This window comes from Rana temporaria, chromosome 10 (assembly GCF_905171775.1).
Source record: "Rana temporaria chromosome 10, aRanTem1.1, whole genome shotgun sequence".
Lineage (NCBI taxonomy): Eukaryota > Metazoa > Chordata > Amphibia > Anura > Ranidae > Rana > Rana temporaria.
The window spans coordinates 118,492,374-118,510,120 of NC_053498.1; the positions used below are offsets into that span (position 1 = coordinate 118,492,374).

The 17,747-nt window shown below is 46.1% G+C and overlaps 1 protein-coding gene across 1 annotated transcript; it reads left to right on the forward strand.

Moving 5' to 3' along the window:
• Positions 1–24: 24 nt before the first annotated feature.
• Positions 25–9,147, forward strand: TIMM8B (translocase of inner mitochondrial membrane 8 homolog B). Its single transcript, XM_040326068.1, has 2 exons — positions 25–215; positions 8,794–9,147. Exons 1-2 carry the CDS (start codon positions 99–101, stop codon positions 8,959–8,961), a joined length of 285 nt encoding a protein of 94 aa, XP_040182002.1. The 5' UTR covers positions 25–98; the 3' UTR covers positions 8,962–9,147.
• Positions 9,148–17,747: the final 8,600 nt, after the last annotated feature.

The following is a 17,747-nucleotide window of genomic DNA, read 5'->3' on the forward strand; positions in this document are numbered from 1 at the left end:
AGCCAATCAGGGCGCGGTATTCCCTGACCCGCTCTAGGCGGAGCCGGTGTAATACACTGTGTCTGTGCACCGGGTTGCTGAAGGTCGTGCTGGTAGACATGGCGGACTTTGATTCTGAAATTGACCTGTCCGGTCTGGGCGCCAGCGCGTCGGATAAGGCGGACCTGCAGAGGATGCTGGCGGTGGAGCAGCAGAAGGCTCAGTTTACGGCTCAGGTGAGGAGATGGAGTGCGGCACATGGCTGGGGCTCAGCATGGTCTGATAATGATCATCATTATAGGTGAGGAATTGCTGGGCCCAGGAGACATGGGGGCAATGCTCATAGAATCCCATCATTATAACTAGGCCTTCTACATGACCAGCACCCGTGGGCCTCATTCACATGTGTGCCCACACCGCTAGCCCATGAGTGGGCCACGTCTGTAAAGCGGTACTCGGATCTCCCCACCAGTGGTGGTTGGTGCTCAAAATGTGTTGGGGGGCGCAAACAAACGAAAAAAAAAAAAAACATAAATTGCAGCCTCGCTGTGCCCATCAAACGCAGCCTTTGTGCCGTTAATTGTCGCCCGTTTGCCCCTTAAAATGCTGCCAGATTGCGCTCCCCCCCCCCCACTTACCTTTCTCGGGTCAGCCATCCTCCCTCCACGATCCCTCAATGTCTTCTCCCGCCCTCAATGTCGCTTCAGCCAATTCGGTGACCGGTAATCAGACCTGGTGAACCTGATTGGCATGACTCCCACAGGCAGAGGCATGATGGGACTTGTAGTTTCACAACAGCTGGGGGGCCGCCAGTTTGAGACCCCTGGTTTAGAGGCTTTTTTTTTTAAGGCAAAAAAATGGGTTCAGACACCGATGTTTCTGACATTCCAGACGCGGTATCTGCGCTTAGGTGCGTTTCTGAAGTGTTTGAAGTGTTTTTTTACCATTTAAGCCCTGGACCAATTTGCTAGTCAATGACCGGGCCACTTTTTGCGATTCGGCACTGCGTCGCTTTAACTGACAATTACGCAGTCGTGCAACGTGGCTCCCAAAGAGATTTCTTTTGGTGGTATTTGATCACCTCTGCGGTTTTTATTTTTTGCGCTATAAACAAAAACAGAGCGACAATTTTGAAAAAAATGCAATATTTTTTGCTATAATAAATATCCCCCAAAAATATATAAAGAAAATGTTTTTTCCTCAGTTTAGACCGATTACGTATTCTTCTACATATTTTTGGTAAAAAAAAAATCGCAATATGCGTTTATTGATGGGTTTGCACAAAAGTTATAGCGTCTACAAAATAGGGGGTAGTTTTATAGGATTTTTATTAATCATATTTTATTTTATTTATTTTTTTTAAATATATCATAACTGCGACATTATGACGGACACTTTTGACACATTTTTGGGACCAGTGTAATTTTTACAGGGATCAGTGCTATAAAAATGCACGGATTACTGTGAAAATGACACTGGCAGTGAAGGGGTTAACCTCTAGGTGGTGCTGTAGGGGTTAAGTGTGCCCTGGTGAGTGATTCTTACTGTAGGGGGGGGGGATGGGATACATGTGAAAAGACAGTGATCACCGATTGGATTACAGAATGTGGTGATCACTGTCATTGTCACTGGGCAGAGCGGGGAGATGCTGATGTAAACGAGCATCTCCTTCCTCACCGTGAGACGATCGCTGGTATCCCCGTGGCTGGGCTCACGGAACTCGCGTCCACAATGCATCGATCTTAAAGGGGATGTATATATACACGTCCTTCTGCCTGTCCGTGCCATGCTGCCAATGTATATAGTCGCGCGCTGGTCGGCAAGCAGTTAAAGCGGAGGTTCACCCTAAAAAAACAACTTTCTACCATGCCATCCAGCATACTAGCGTCAGCTACAGTATGCCTTTATTTATTTTTGCGCTGTACTCAGTTTAATCCATTGGTTTCGTTTCAGACTCCCGCGGGGAAAGGCGTTCCTATGAAGAGGGGAACATGATTGACGACCGGCTATGGCGCGTCACGCGTTCCGAAAATAGCCGGAGTAGGACTCGGCTCTTCACGGCGCTATACGGCGCCTGCGCACAGACTAGGAGCTGACTGCGCAGGCGCCGTGAAGAGCCGAGTCCTATTTTGGCTATTTTCGGAATGCGTGACGCGCCATAGCCAGCCGTCAATCATGTTCCCCTCTGCATAGGAACGCCTACTCCCCGCGAGAGTCTGAAACTAAACTAATGGATTAAACTGTAAGTACAGCGAAATAAATAAAAATAAAGGCATACTGTAGCTGACGCTAGTATGCTGGATGGCATGGTAGACAAAGATTTTTTTTTTTTTTTTTAGGGTGAACCCCCTTTAAAGTGATTGTAAAGGTTTGAAATTACTATTTTTTTTTTTTTTTTTTTTTAAATATCAAGCCTATCATACTTGCCTCCACTGTGCAGTTTTTTTTACACAGAGTGGCCATAAACGCTGTCTTCTGGGGTCCCTCTGCGACTGCATCAGATAACCCCCTTAGGAGAAGCGCTCTTCTGGGGGGGGGGTTACCTTGTGGGCACGCTCCCGTGTCCAGCATTCGGCGTCCATAGCGCCAAATGCAGGACTCGGACCCCGGTGCCCATGTTATTGGATTTGATTGACAGCATTGGGAGCCGGTGGCTGCACTGCTATGGATCTATCCAATCAAGAGCCGAGAAATCTGGGCAGAGAGACGGCGTATCCTCGGTGTGGGACATTCCAGGGCTCAGGTAAGTAAAACGGGGTGGGGGGGCCAGTAACTCTCACAGATGTTGAGGGTGCACTAGGGTTGTCCCAATACCACTTGTTTTAGACCGAGTACAAGTACCAATACTTTTTTTCAAGTACTCGCCGATACCGATTCTTTTTTTTAATGTCATGTGACGCACTGATAGATGGCACTGATAGGTGGCACGCACTGAAACATGGCACTGTCAGGTGGCACTTATGGGCATGCACTGAACTAAATTACATAAAAGGAACTTAAACTTTTTTTCTATGCTGCCTGCGACACCCATCTTGCTACACCCTTTACTTGGCCACATAAAAGCAGCAGCGGACATCTTGTTACACCCAGCCGCACTATATGGGATGGGTGTAACAAGATGTCCACTGCTGGCTTAACCACTTCCAAACCGCTGTACGTCTTTATACGGCCTAACTTTAAAGATGGATATCTCGGTAACGGCAGCAGCTGCTGCCACAACCAAGGTAGCCGTCGGTAGCGGCGGAGGAGATCGGGTGCGTTTGGCTGCTGACTGGGGACGAGACTGAAGGAAAAATCTCCTTCGCCCGTCCCCATAGCTCTGCTGGGCGGAAGTGACGTCAAAACGTCAGTGCCGCCCAGCCTCTTAAAGAAACTTTTTTTTTTCTTTTTTTTGCATTTTAGTCTAAATATGAGATCTGAGGTCTTTTTGACCCCAGATCTCATATTTAAGAGGACCGGTCATGCTTTTTTCTATTACAAGGGATGTTTACATTCCTTGTAATAGGAATAAAAGTGATCATTTTTTTTTTCCAGTGTAAAAAATAATAAAATAAATAAAAATAAATAAGAAAAAAAAAAATTTTTTAAAGCGTCCCGACGAGCTCGTGCGCAGAAGCGAACGCATACGCAAGTGTTCAAATCACGGTGTTCAAATCACACAAGTGAGGTATCGCCGCGATCGTTAGAGCGAGAGCAATAATTCTAGCCCTAGACCTACTCTGTAACTCAAAAAATGTAACCTATAGAATTTTTTAAACGTCGCCTATCGAGATTTTTAAGGGTAAAAGTTTGATGCCATGCCACGAGCGGGCGCAATTTGTAAGCGTGACATGTTGGGTATCATTTTACTTGGCGTAACATTATCTTTCACAATATATAAAAAAATTGGGCCAAATTTATTGCTGTCTTATTTTTTTAATTCAAAAAAGTGATTTTTTTCCAAAAAAAGTGCGCTTGTAGGACCGCTGCGCAAATATGGTGTGACAAAAAGTATTGCAATGATCGCCATTTTATTCTCTAGGGTATTAGAAAAAAATAAATATAATGTTTGTGGGTTTTAAGTAATTTTCTAGCAAAAAAAAAACAGTTTTCGTCTTGTAAACACCAAATCTGAAAAACACCCAAAGTAGAGAAGTGGTTAATGTGGCCGAGTGCAGGGTGTACCAAGATGGACGTCGGGACACTGACTGTACAGCGGCAACACGGAGCGTCACTTCAGTTGCCGAATGTGACGGCTCCGGTCACCAGTGGATAATGGCTGCGGCTGCCCCCTTTCCCCCCCGCCAGCTTACCCACTAGCTTGCTCTGCCCGCGGACTTCCTGCCGCTCGCTGCCTCACTTTCCCCCTCTTGCAGGTATCGGATTAGGCATCGGCAGCATTTGCGTGAGTACAAGTGCTCGGTATCGGTACCGATACTAATATCGGTATCGGGACAACCCTAGGGTGAACTAAGATGAAAAAACAGGAGGGTTTACAACCCCTTTTAAATAAACGCTCCTAGACGCGAATACGCCATGCAAACGCGGCTAAACGAACGTTTTTAAACGCCGGTTTCAAGCTGTCAAGAAAAACTTTCTGAAGAGGTTGCCTGAGCGTCCCGTGTACATTAGGCCTTAGGCTACAGTCTGAAGTCGCAGAGCAGACATCTTTTTACACCCACCGAAGTCTTGCATTTCACACTTATTTTTACCACTAAACTCGGCTTATATCGTAAAATACAGTATTTAGAAGTCCGTGACACTGTTTTGATGTTGAATTTTAAAAGCAGCAGCAAGCCTGCTGATCTGACAGAAGACCTCTGATTTTAAAATTCAACATCAAAACAGTGTCACAGATTTTCTAAATGTACTTCACGATATATAAGCTCAGTATAGTGGTAAAAATAAGTGTGAAATGCAAGATTTCTGGTGGGTGTAAAAAGATGTCTGCTTGGCGACTTCAGACTGTGCGGGGTGTACCAAGATGGCCGTGACGGAACGTAATTTCCGTTACAAGTTTTTTTTAATTAAGTAAAGTGTATTTTTTTTTTTTTTTTTTTGAAAAACTGCTGCGCAAATACGGTGTGACACATAATATACATACAACCAACATTTTATTCTCCAGGGTTTCTGCTAAAAAAAATATCATGTTTGGGTGTTCCAAGTAGTTTTCTAACAGAATTTTTTTTACTTTTATGCAACAAATGTCAGAAAAGGTTTGGTCTTTTGGAGTTCTTTCCTTTTGATAAAATAACGAAAAGATACTTTGTTTCTACTTATTCTGTGTGTTGTATTAATACTTGGCAGGCTGACTGGATTTTGTTTTTCCAGCTGTGACAACTCTCTGCACTTGTTAGAAAGATCGTGACATGCTGTTTTGAAGATCGGAAAGGGAAAAATATTGTGATTTTGATTCTTCACTATTAATCGTGCAGCTCTACCCGACGGCAAGCCCTCCTTTTGAGGGGACGCCCCCACTCTATTGAGTGGGGGGAAGGCTGCTTTACTTTGCAGACATTTGGAGAACAGTGGTTCGGAATGAGTGGGTCGCCTCGACAGTATCCTGTGGTTACAAGCTGGAATTGCGGGGGTTTCCTCCTCAGAGGTTTCTAAGATCTGGCATTCCTACGGATCCTCCAAAGAGAGACTTATTGTTTTAAGGCACTAGATCAGTGATGGGGAACCTCGGCCCTCTAGATGTTTTGGAACTACATTTCCCATGATGCTCAACTACACTGCAGAGTGCAAGAGAATCATGGGAAATGTAGTTCCAAAACATCTGGAGGGCCGAGGTTCCCCATCACTGCACTAGATCATTTAGTGCATCAGGAAGGGATTGTACAGGTCCCTGTATCCAAAAGGGGCACAGGGTTTTATTCAAACCTGTTCATGGTTCTAAAACCAAATTAGCACACAAGGCCCATTTTGGATCTAAGATCCCTGAACCAGTATCTGTTAATTCAGTCCTTTCGGGTGGAGTCAGTCCGCTCGGTAGTAGCCTCGCTCCAGATGGGAGACTTTCTAGCCTCCATTGAAATCAAGGACGCGTATTTACACATGTACCTATCTGTCAACCGTCTTAGAGGTTCCTGCGGTTTGCAGTAGAGGAACGTTTGTGGCTCTGCCCTTCGGTCTTGCCGTAGCACCCCGGGGGTTTACAAAGGTCCTAGCACCAGTACTTGGTCTTTTGAAGGGCCCAGGGAATCTTGGTGCTCGGATACTTAGACAGCCTTCTGCTCAGAGATCACTCACTACAGGCCCTAGAACAGGGCTTGACAAAATCCAGGCGCCCGGTCGCAATTGTGACCTGGCGCCTGCTGGTAATTGAGGGCCGGCGATCGCGGTGGCTGGTAATTGAGGCGGCTGCTTTGCGGCCTCAATTACCGTCTGTTGCATGCTCGCCGCGATCGCGCGGCAGGGGTGCAGGGAGGCACAGGATCCTGTGTCATATATGTGCTTTCTTCTGCGCGCGAGCTTGACGGGGCGTGTTTTTTGGCTCCTAACTTTTTTAGCTGACTCCTAGATTCCAAGCAAATTTGTCAAACCCAGCCCTAGAACAGAGCGTAGCCTGCACAGCGCAGTATTTAGAAAACCTGTGCTGTATCTTTAATACCAAAAGTCAGCCTTGAGGCCAGCTCAGTGTCTGAAATATTTAGGGCTGATCCTAGATACGGTTCAGGCAAGGGTATTTTTGCCACTTGTAGAGATCTGTGACCTGAAGGATCCGGTGTGTCAGGTAAGGGGCACCAGGCAACCCTCCATTCGGCTCTGTATGAGTCCTCTGAGAAGGATGGTGTCTTCGAGGAAGTTCCCTATGCCCAGTTCCATTCCAGGCCTATACAACAAGACCTCTTGTCGGCTTGGAACAGGAGAGTGCAAGCCCTGGGTTACCCCATGTCCTTATCTCCCCAGGTGCGCTTAAGCCTAAAGTGGTGGTTGCAGGATCAAAACCTGCAAAAGATCCTTTCTCTCTGTGTCTTGGAGAGTGCTGACAACAGAGGAGAGTTACTCTAGAGGGGCTCACAGCTCAGGGAAGCTGGTTAAGGACATCTTGGTGTTATGGGGGCGGTGCTTCTAGCCCTAAAGTCCTGGATGGTGGAGCTTCAGGACTGCCCTATCAGAGTTCAGTCCGACGATGCCACTGTTGTGGCCTATATCAACCACTAAGGCGGTACCAGGAAATGTTCAACTTAGGAGGAGGTGAACCACATATGCCTGGGCAGAGGGACATGTTCCGGTTCTATCGGCAGCCCATATCCCGGTGGTAGACAACTGGAAGGCAGATTATTTCAGCCGCCAGCAGGTCTGTCCGGGGGGATGGTCCCTACACCCGAACGTGTTCTGGGGAGTTTACCAGTGATGGGGATCACCGAATGTCGATCTATTGGCATTAGGGCTGCAACTAACGATTATTTTCATAATCGATTAGTTGGCCGATTTATTGGTTAGATTAATCGGATAATAGCCTTAAAAAAAAAAAAAAATCGAATTTTTAAATTTTTTGGGGCCAATTTGTTGTTGGGCAGATTACAAAACACAAATTGCCGCAAAAACACATTTCATGCTTTTCTGCAGCTTCTCCATTGAAGTATATTGAACCAAAAAAAACAAACAAAATCGCACCGTTTTGCGTTAAAAAGCCCTTGCCCTTTCCAAATACGCAGCAGCTGAAAAAAATCATGGATGTGAACGTGTCCCATAGGAAAACATGTAAATGAACTGTAGTGTGTTTCTGCAAAAGGCACCAAAAAACAGAGGTGTGACCCCAGGCCTGAGATGTTTAGTAACATAATGGGGTTAAAAAAAACAAATAAGTACAAAAAGAGCAAATAATCGCTACTGTAAGGGGTTAATTTTTTTTTACTGTGGGACCGTGAAAGTAATATTTACAGTAGCGATTTGCTTTTTTGTACTATAAAGGGCTAATTTTAGTTTTTTTAACCCCATTATGTTACTAGCCGATAAATCGATTATGAAAATTGTAATCGATTAATTTCATAATCGATTAGTTGTCGATTAATCAATTAGTTGTTTCGGCCCTAATTGGTATCTAGGTTCAACAACAAGCTACATCAGTTTGTGTCCCGAACAAGGAACCCCCTGACAATCGGAGCAGATGCTCTGGTAGTTCTATGGAGCCAGTACTCCCTGGTTTATGCTTTCCCCCGAATCCCTCTCCTTCCACATTTGTTGCGCAGGATTTGGGAAGAGGGGGTTCCAGTCATCCTGGTGGCATCAGTAAGGGCCAGTTCACACCATAGAAACGTAACCCGGATGCGTTCCAGGTGCTTTTTTGCATGCATGTTTTTGATGCGTTCCAGTGCATTTTTGGTATGTTTTTGATGCAGTCCAGTGCTTTTTTTTTCACCCCTTTTTTTTATTAACCTTGGATAAGGGCAAGTGTGTTTTTGGTGCGTTCCAGTGTGTTTTACAGCGTTCCAGTGCGTTTTACAGCGTTCCAGTGCAGGTAAAATGCAGCATGTTCTACTTATTTTTCTGGAACTGCAAGCACTGGTGTGAACTATGCCTGCATGCAAAAAAGCACCTGGATCGCATCCGCATTGCGTTTCTATGCTGTGAACTGGCACTAACTATGTCCCATGAAGTATTCAAAGAAAAGGATTTTACAGGTAAGTATGATGAAAAAATCCTATTTTTTACATGTAGGAGCGAAGTGTCAGAAATGTCCCGGATGGCAAGTGGTTAATTGACTTAATGTTGATAAAAGTTTTTCTCTAACTGTGGTTTATGGTTTTGCTTATGTTAAGATAATTTTAACACATTACCTGAAAAAGTCCGGCTGTATCCCTAATATTTTTTTTCTGCTCTTCCTAGGTGCACACCTTTATGGATGTCTGCTGGGATAAATGCATGGACAGACCTAGCAACAAGCTGGACTCACGAACTGAAGGCTGCTTAGTGAACTGTGTGGACCGATTTATTGACACAACCCTTTCCATCACCAATCGCTTTGCTCAGATTGTTCAGAAAGGGACACACTGACTTCTCTTTCCTGATGTTATGGACTCAAAATCATTTTCTTGGTAGCAAATAACCAATTCATTACATTTCTTGGAGCCTGGCTCATTGTACTGATATACATAGTTTCATTTTTATGAGTCGGTGCATAAATATGCAAAATCTGTTTTAGAGTGTCAAATAAAATGCTCAGAACCATTGTTACACATACCTATAGTGCTTTATTCATCATTACAATTCCTATAAGTCACAAAAAAGTATAAAATGTATAATCATTCTGCTGCTTGGACTAATAGTGGTGGTTTTGGGTAAAGGGAATGGTCACCATATTAGAATAAAGGCAACCTCATTTGTTGGCTCTTTGGGGGTTTAGTTCTAATTAGAGCTGGAACAACAAAAGAAGTTGCCCATGTAGAGCAATCCGATTCCTCATTTTATCTTCCCAAACATAAGGGTGAAATGCATGTGAAGCTTCTTATTTATCCAGGTCATAACGAGTAGTGTTTACATTCAGCTGTGCTTTTTCTGTAACGTTGATGACGTTTTGTAGCTTGTCTGTTTCAAACAGAGTAGAATCCCTGTAGTCCCAAAAAAGGACGGATCCGTCCAATCCTGGACCTCAAGGCCCTCAACACCTTTGTGAGAGTACGGAAGTTAAGGATGGAATCAGTTCGCTCTATGGTCGCTGCACTCCATCCGTGGGATTTTCTGGCATCCTTGGACATCAAGGACGCATACTCGCATGTCCCCATATTTGCCAGGCATCAGAGATTTTTGCGGTCGGGGACGACCACTACCAATTTGTGGCTCTCCCTTTTGGCCTGGCATTGGCACCAAGGGTTTTTACCAAGGTGCTCGTCCCGATTCTGGCCCTGCTGAGGCAGCGAGGAATTGCTATTGTGGGCTACTTGGACAACCTCCTGCTCAGAATTAGAGGAGGATGTGGCGATAGCCAGTCAGACTCTTCAAGAGTTCGGTTGGGTATTGAACCTCCAGAAGTCGGTGTTGGTTCCGACTCAGCGCCTGGAATACCTGGGCTTAATTCTGGACTCCTCAGAGGCGAGAGTTTTCCTCCCCTTGGAGCAGTTGCAGACTCTTTGGACTGCGGTGAAGATGTTGGTATCCCGCAGGTGGTCGACGCTGCGCTTTTGCATGCAAGTCCTGGGTATCGAGGTGGTACCGTATGCTCAATTCCACACTCGTGTCTTGCAGAAGGAGATCCTGTCCAAATGAGACAAGTCTCCGTTGTCCCTGGCTTGTCAAATCTGGGTGAGTCAGCTAGTCAGGGCTTCCCTGGTTTGGTGGCTGAGGTCTCCAGCCCCTCAGTCCGGGCAATCGTTCCTTCCCTTTCATTGGACGGTGATCACGACAGACGCCAGCCTGACCGGATGGGGAGGTGTCTGGGGCGTTCAGTCGACACAGGGTCAATGGACGCAGGGAGAATCCCTCCTGTCGATCAATGTTGCGGAACTTCAGGGTATCGGATTGTGCCTCTCCACGTGGTCACAGAGGCTTCAGGGATGTCCAGTCAGGATCCAGTTGGACAACGCCACGGCGGTGGCGTATGTCAACCATCAAGGAACAAGAAGCTTGGCTGCAGCATTGGAGGTCGCTTACATCCTTTGATGGGCAGAGCGGAGCGCGCCAGCCCTGTCGGCCATATACATTTCAGTCGTAGAAAACTGGCAAGCAGACTACCAAAGTCGCCCGATGTTGGGCCAAGGAGAATGGTCACTACACCCGGATATGTTTCGGCTACTTTGCCGGAAATGGGGCACGCCAGACGTGGATCTCCTGGCTTCTCGACTCAATCGGAAGGTATTGTTTTGTGGCCAGGTCCAAGGATCCCTGGGCAGACGCGACGGACGCGTTGGTGGCTCCGTGGGGACAGTATCAGCTGATATATGCTTTCCCCCGCTAAAGCTTCTTCCTCTTCTGCTTCTCGGTGAAAATAATTGCCCCAGATTGGCCTCGGCGCCCTTGGTACGCCGACCTTGTACAGTCCCTGACAAAAGTCTTGTCGCTTCTCTATTTTGTAGAAACTCCTGCTATTAACCTGACTTTTAATTAATCAATTGGTGTTAGGAATAGCTTATATGAAAAGCTAAAGCCCTCCCAAATGATGTTTGATGCACTGAAATAAATTAGTTTCACTGAAAAAAGATTTATCATTTAATCAAGACAGAAAGGTCAAGTTTTGGCAAGACAAAAGTTTTGTCGCCTATACAGAAATTGAACAACTTTACTGAAAATCCAAAAATATGTCAGCAAAATGGGACTGGGCGTTCCTATTCACATGCTAATTGATTGACATGCTTCCCACCGGCGCATACAGCGCGTCACCTGTTGCCGAAAGAAGCCAGATTGTGAGTCGGCTCTATACGGCGCCTGCGCACCGACGTTCGGCTTCTTTCGGCAACTCGTGACGCGATGTATGCGCCGGTGGGAAGCATGTCAATCAATTAGCATGTGAATAGGAACGCACAGTCCCGCAGGATTGCATACCTGGAAGCCGTAGTGAAAATATAGATAAAACGTTATGTACGGCAAGAAAGTAAAAAAGGTCAGCATAATGTCATTCTCACAACTCGGCTCAATGTAATGTTAGAATTTTTTTTTAGGGTGAACCCCCGCTTTAATGAGGACATAGTGCTTCCATCCCTGTGTCCTCCGGCCGTCGCATCCCAAAGAGGTTGCTCTACACTCCTTGGATGTGGTCCGAGCTCTTCAAATATATCTCTCTGCTACGGCTCAGTTTCGGAGGTCAGACTCACTGTTGGTGTTGGTGACTGGTCCAAAGAAAGGCCTGGCGGTCTCACTGGCCACCCTTTCTCGGTGGATCAGACAGATCGTGATTTCAGGCTTATGCCCTACAGGGGCAGGCACCTCCCTTTCTTGTCACGGCGCATTCGACCAGGGCAATAGGTGCCTCCTGGGCTTTCCGACATCAAGCGCCTGTCTCACTGGTATGTAGGGCGGCAAACTGGTCGTCCGTTCACACCTTCACAACATTTTACAAGGTTGACAGGAGTGTATCTTTTGGATACTTGCTTCGGCCGCAAAGTTTTGCAGGCGACTGTTTAAGGTTGCAACTTCGTTGAGGAGCACTGTTTGTTTTTGGGTGGAAGTTGGTTTGTTTGCTGTGCCCACCCTTTTTTTTTTTACACTGCTTGGGGACGTCCCTAATGTCAAGAATTAATAGAGCTGTGTCCGTCCATGAGCGAAAGAGAAAATAGGATGTAAGCAAGCACTCCGCAGGGGACAGTGACACCTGAGATGTAAGGAAGCGCTCCGCTGGCTGGGGACAGTGACACCTGAGGCCCCGTACACACGACAGAGTTTCTCGGCAGAATTCACAGAGAAACTCGGTCAAAACCCGGATTCTGCCGAGAAACTCTGTCGTCTGTACAGTTTTGGCTCGATGGAGCCGCCGAGGAGCTCGACGAGAAAATAGAGAACATGTTCTCTATTTTCTCGTTGTTCTATGGGAGAAGGCGGCCCGCCGAGCTCCTCGGCGGCTTCATCCCAGAACTCGACGTGCTTGGCACGTCGAGTTCCTCGGCCGTGTGTACGGGGCCTGAGATGTAAGGAAACACACTCCGCTGGGTACAGTGACACCTGAGATGTAAGGAAGCATTCTGCTGGGGACAGTGACACCTGAGATGTAAGGAAGCACTCCGCTGGCTGGGGACAGTGACACCTGAGATGTAAGGAAGCACTCCGCTGGGGACAGTGACACCTGAGATGTAAGGAAGCACTCCGCTGGCTGGGGACAGTGACACCTGAGATGTAAGGAAGCACTCCGCTGGCTGGGGACAGTGACACCTGAGATGTAAGGAAACACACTCCGCTGGGGACAGTGACACCTGAGATGTAAGGAAACACACTCCGCTGGGGACAGTGACACCTGAGATGTAAGGAATCACTCCGCTGGCTGGGGACAGTGACACCTGAGATGTAAGGAAGCACTCCGCTGGGGACAGTGACACCTGAGATGTAAGGAAGCACTCCGCTGGGGACAGTGACACCTGAGATGTAAGGAATCACTCCGCTGGCTGGGGACAGTGACACCTGAGATGTAAGGAAGCACTCCGCTGGGGACAGTGACACCTGAGATGTAAGGAAGCACTCCGCTGGGGACAGTGACACCTGAGATGTAAGGAATCACTCCGCTGGCTGGGGACAGTGACACCTGAGATGTAAGGAAGCACTCCGCTGGGGACATTGACACCTGAGATGTAAGGAAGCACTCCGCTGGCTGGGGACAGTGACACCTGAGATGTAAGGAAGCGCTCCGCTGGGGACAGTCACACCTGAGATGTAAGGAAGCACTCCGCTGGCTGGGGACAGTGACACCTAAGATGTAAGGAAGCACTCCGCTGGCTGGGGACAGTGACACCTGAGATGTAAGGAAGCGCTCCGCTGGGGACAGTCACACCTGAGATGTAAGGAAGCACTCCGCTGGGGACAGTGACCCCTGAGATGTAAGGAAGCACTCCGCTGGGGACAGTGACACCTGAGATGTAAGGAAGCGCTCCGCTGGGGACAGTCACACCTGAGATGTAAGGAAGCACTCCGCTGGCTGGGGAGATCGACATCAGGGCTCCCACTTATTCTGCATTATGGGGAATTTAACTATTTAATTTTATATTACATTGTAATAATAGATGAGTCTGTGATGGGGGATCTTTTATGAGGGGCTTTGTGATGGATGACCTTATATGGGGGATTTTTGATGGGGGGGGGCCCCCTCAAGAGGCTTTCTCCACACCAGGGAGAAAGCCTCGCATTACTGTGTGGAGTTACAGACAGAAGAACAGGAAGTGAGGATTTCTCAGAAGAAATAAGGACATTTAATAGCAAAATTAAAGGATGAGGTAAGTGAAGGAGGACTGCACTAAGGTAAAGGAAGCTATTTAGGATTTTTTTTACCTTTACAACCCCTTTAAGTGCAGCAGATTTTTTATTTTTTTTGTAACCTTGGCCAGATCTGTGCCTTGCTACAATTCTGTCTCTGAGCTCTTCAGGCAGTTCCTTTGACCTCATGATTCTGATTTGCTCTGACATGCACTGTGAGCTGTAAGGTCTTAGGCTTCTTTCACACTATGGATTGTATGTCCGTTTTATAATATCCGTATTACACCTATTAACGGACGTTTATTAACGGATTTAATAACGGATACATACGTATAAATATTTTACCATTCTTCCTTTATTGAAAACGGATAATGTTTATCCGTATATATCCGTATACATCCGTTATATCATTCCTTTCTAACGTCCGTTAATAAAAAACATTTCACCCTTTCTTGAAGTCCAGCTCCAGAAGTCGTATGGATATTCAGGGGAACCCCGCCGTCAATTTAAAACAAAAATGACGTGCGGTTCCCGGTAAATATCCATAACCAGACCCTTCAGGTCTGGTATGGATATTCAGGGGAACCCCGCCGTCAATTTAAAACAAAAATGATGTGCGGTTCCCCCTAAATATCCATAACCAGACCCATTATCCGAGCACGTTGACCTGGCCGGCCGCAGAAAAGAGAGGGGGACAGAGTGCGGCCCCCCCTCTCTCCTGAACCGCACCAGGCCACATGCCCTCAACATGGGGAGGATGTCCCCATGTTGATGGGGACAAGGGTCTCAACCCCACAACCCTTGCCCGGTGGTTGTGGGGGTATGCGGGCGGGAGGTCTATCAGAATCTGGAAGACCCCTTTAACAAAGGGGACCCCCAGATCCTGACCCCCCCCCCCTGTGTGAAATGGTAATGAGGTACACTGTACCTCTACCATTTCACGAAGGAAGTAAAAAGTATTGTAAAAAAAACACACTGACACAAAAGAATAAAGTCCTTTATTAAAAAAAAAAAAAAAAAAACTCCAGCGCTGAAAAATCCACCCGTTCCCGGCTTCCTGCGTTGTCCTGATCCAGCGACGGGTGCGGGTGATCTCCCGCGATGAGAAGATCCAGCGTCGGGTGATCTCCGCTCCGGCGATGTGAAGATCCATCCATCCGGCGCAGCAGCATCCCGGACCTCCTCTCACCGCTGGGCACAGTGGGGTTCCCCTGAATATCCATACGACTTCTGGAGCTGGACTTCAAGAAAGGGTGAAATGTTTTTTATTAACGGACGTTAGAAAGGAATGGATGCATCCCGGACCTCCTCTCACCGCTGGGCACAGCCCAGCGAATGAGCGGCTGAAGCTGTGACATTTCTTATATAGAGGAGGCAGAGCCACCCGTCACGTGACCCTGCCCCCTCTGACGTACCTCTGCTACGTCACTGGGGAAAACCAAGAAGAGGAAAGGTCTTTCCTCTTCTTGGTCTTCCCCAGTGACGTAGCAGAGGTACGTCAGAGGGGGCAGGGTCACGTGACGGGTGGCTCTGCCGCCTCTATATAAGAAATGTCACAGCTTCAGCCGCTCATTCGCTGGATCTTCTCATCGCGGGAGATCACCCGCACCCGTCGCTGGATCAGGACAACGCAGGAAGCCGGGAACGAGTGGATTTTTCAGCGCTGGAGTTTTTTTGTTTTTTTTTTAATAAAGGACTTTATTCTTTTGTGTCAGTGTGTTTTTTTTACAATACTTTTTACTTCCTTCGTGAAATGGTAGAGGTACAGTGTACCCCATTACCATTTCACACAGGGGGGGGGGGGGGGTCAGGATCTGGGGGTCCCCTTTGTTAAAGGGGTCTTCCAGATTCTGATAAACCTCCCGCCCGCAGACCCCCACAACCACCGGGCAAGGGTTGTGGGGATGAGACCCTTGTCCCCATCAACATGGGGACATCCTCCCCATGTTGAGGGCATGTGGCCTGGTGCGGTTCAGGAGAGAGGGGGGGCCGCACTCTGTCCCCCCCTCTTTTCTGCGGCCGGCCAGGTCAACGTGCTCGGATAATGGGTCTGGTTATGGATATTTAGGGGGAACCGCAGGTCATTTTTGTTTTAAATTGACGGCGGGGTTCCCCTGAATATCCATACCAGACCTGAAGGGTCTGGTTATGGATATTTACCGGGAACCGCACGTCATTTTTGTTTTAAATTGACAGCGGGGTTCCCCTGAATATCCATGCTCAGTAAAATTAACGTCCGTTAACATAACGGACATTTACGGAGACATTTACTAACGTCCATGTGCCATAGACTTCAATGTTAAAATATAACGGACGTTAATATATCCGTTACTTGCAACGGACAAAAAATTGACAAAAAATAGTGCAAGACCCGTCACATATTCCGTTATAACTAACGTCCGTATGTTATAACGGACTATTACGGATCTTTACGGAACATAAAAAAATCCCATAGACTTTAATGATATTTTATAAAGGACGTATAACTTCCGTTTTTTAACATTATCTGACCGATTTTAAAACGGATTATTAAAACGGATTTATTTTGTAGTGTGAAAAGGGCCTTATATAGACAGGTTTGTGGCTTTCCTAATCAAGTCCAATCCGTATCATCAACCACAGCTGGACTCAAATGAAGGCGTAGAACCATCTCAAGGATGATCAAAAGAAATGGACAGCACCTGAGTTATTATATGAGTGTCACAGTAAAGGGTCTGAATACTTAGGACCATGTGATATTTCAGTTTTTCTTTTTTAATAAATCTGCAAAAATGTCAACAATTCTGTGTTTTTCTGTCAGTATGGGGTGCTGTGTGTACAATAATGAGGACAAAAATGTACTTAAATGATTTTAGCAAATGGCTGCAATATAACAAAGAGTGAAAAAGTCTGAATACTTCCTGTACCCACTGTATAATGTTTGGGGGTTCCAATTAATTTTCTAACCCAATTTTTTATTTTATTTTAACTTGTAAACAAAAAGTTTGAAAAATAGGCCCAGTCTTAAAGTGGTTAAGGACCGATTCACACAGTGTGTGGTGACAGTCATTTTACTGCATTGTAACATGTCTGTCACCGCAAGGACACACAGAAAGCAATGGTTTTCTAGGGCTGCACTAATATACAGTCACGCTGCATTTTATTGCAGTGCATGTTAGAATATTATTTCAAATTCATAACTCGGCACTTATAGGTGTTATATTATATTCATGGCAAGCTTGCAAAACATATTTGGTTTTATGATTATTCATAGTAAATTAGGTATGAGTGAATGACCTTGATCAATTGATTTGACATGATTTTTTATCTAAAGCTGAGCATTGCTGGATATTCCTTCAGTGCACCATACAGGAACGCATAGCACTGTTCGGCAGCGCATTACACTGCTGTACAACACCGTGAATGAAGTGTATGTTTTGTACATTTTAAATAAAAATTTGTATTAAAAAAGGGGGGGGGGGCTGTGTGATACGCAGAATCACGCACCACACTGCCTCCTACTGTAGCCAGGATTGGACAACTGAACATTTAAATTGTAGCGCTAAATAATACCCAAATGTGTGTGTGTATATACTATATATCTTAAACAAATGACATATAACATTAGGGATATATAGAAATGAATAAAAAATCACCAATGTGAACGGTGTCCAATCAAAGTAAATGATGAATTAAAGAACATATGTAAATGAAAAATTTAAAATGTCCAATAAGTGGAAAAGTCCTATGCAGACATATGTGACTTGAAAAACGTGAATTTCCAATTGGTGAAAAGTCCTAGGCAAACAACAAAGCCAAATGGTGTTCCCACAATCTGGACCTGACACACATTGTGAAAAAGGCCGCCACCAAACGGACAGAGGCTTACCAGAAAAGTTGAACCCTAAAGAGCGTATGCTTAGAGGGTCAACAGAGCTTGGTATAATCACTGCGAGACCAAATCTTAAATAGCA

Excerpts from the sequence above, each read along its gene's own strand:
- TIMM8B (XM_040326068.1), top strand. The coding sequence starts at position 99 with ATGGCGGACTTTGATTCTGAAATTGACCTGTCCGGTCTGGGCGCCAGC. Across the intron at positions 216-8,793 it reads AGGCTCAGTTTACGGCTCAG|GTGCACACCTTTATGGATGT; the intron begins GTGAGGAGATGG and ends TGCTCTTCCTAG.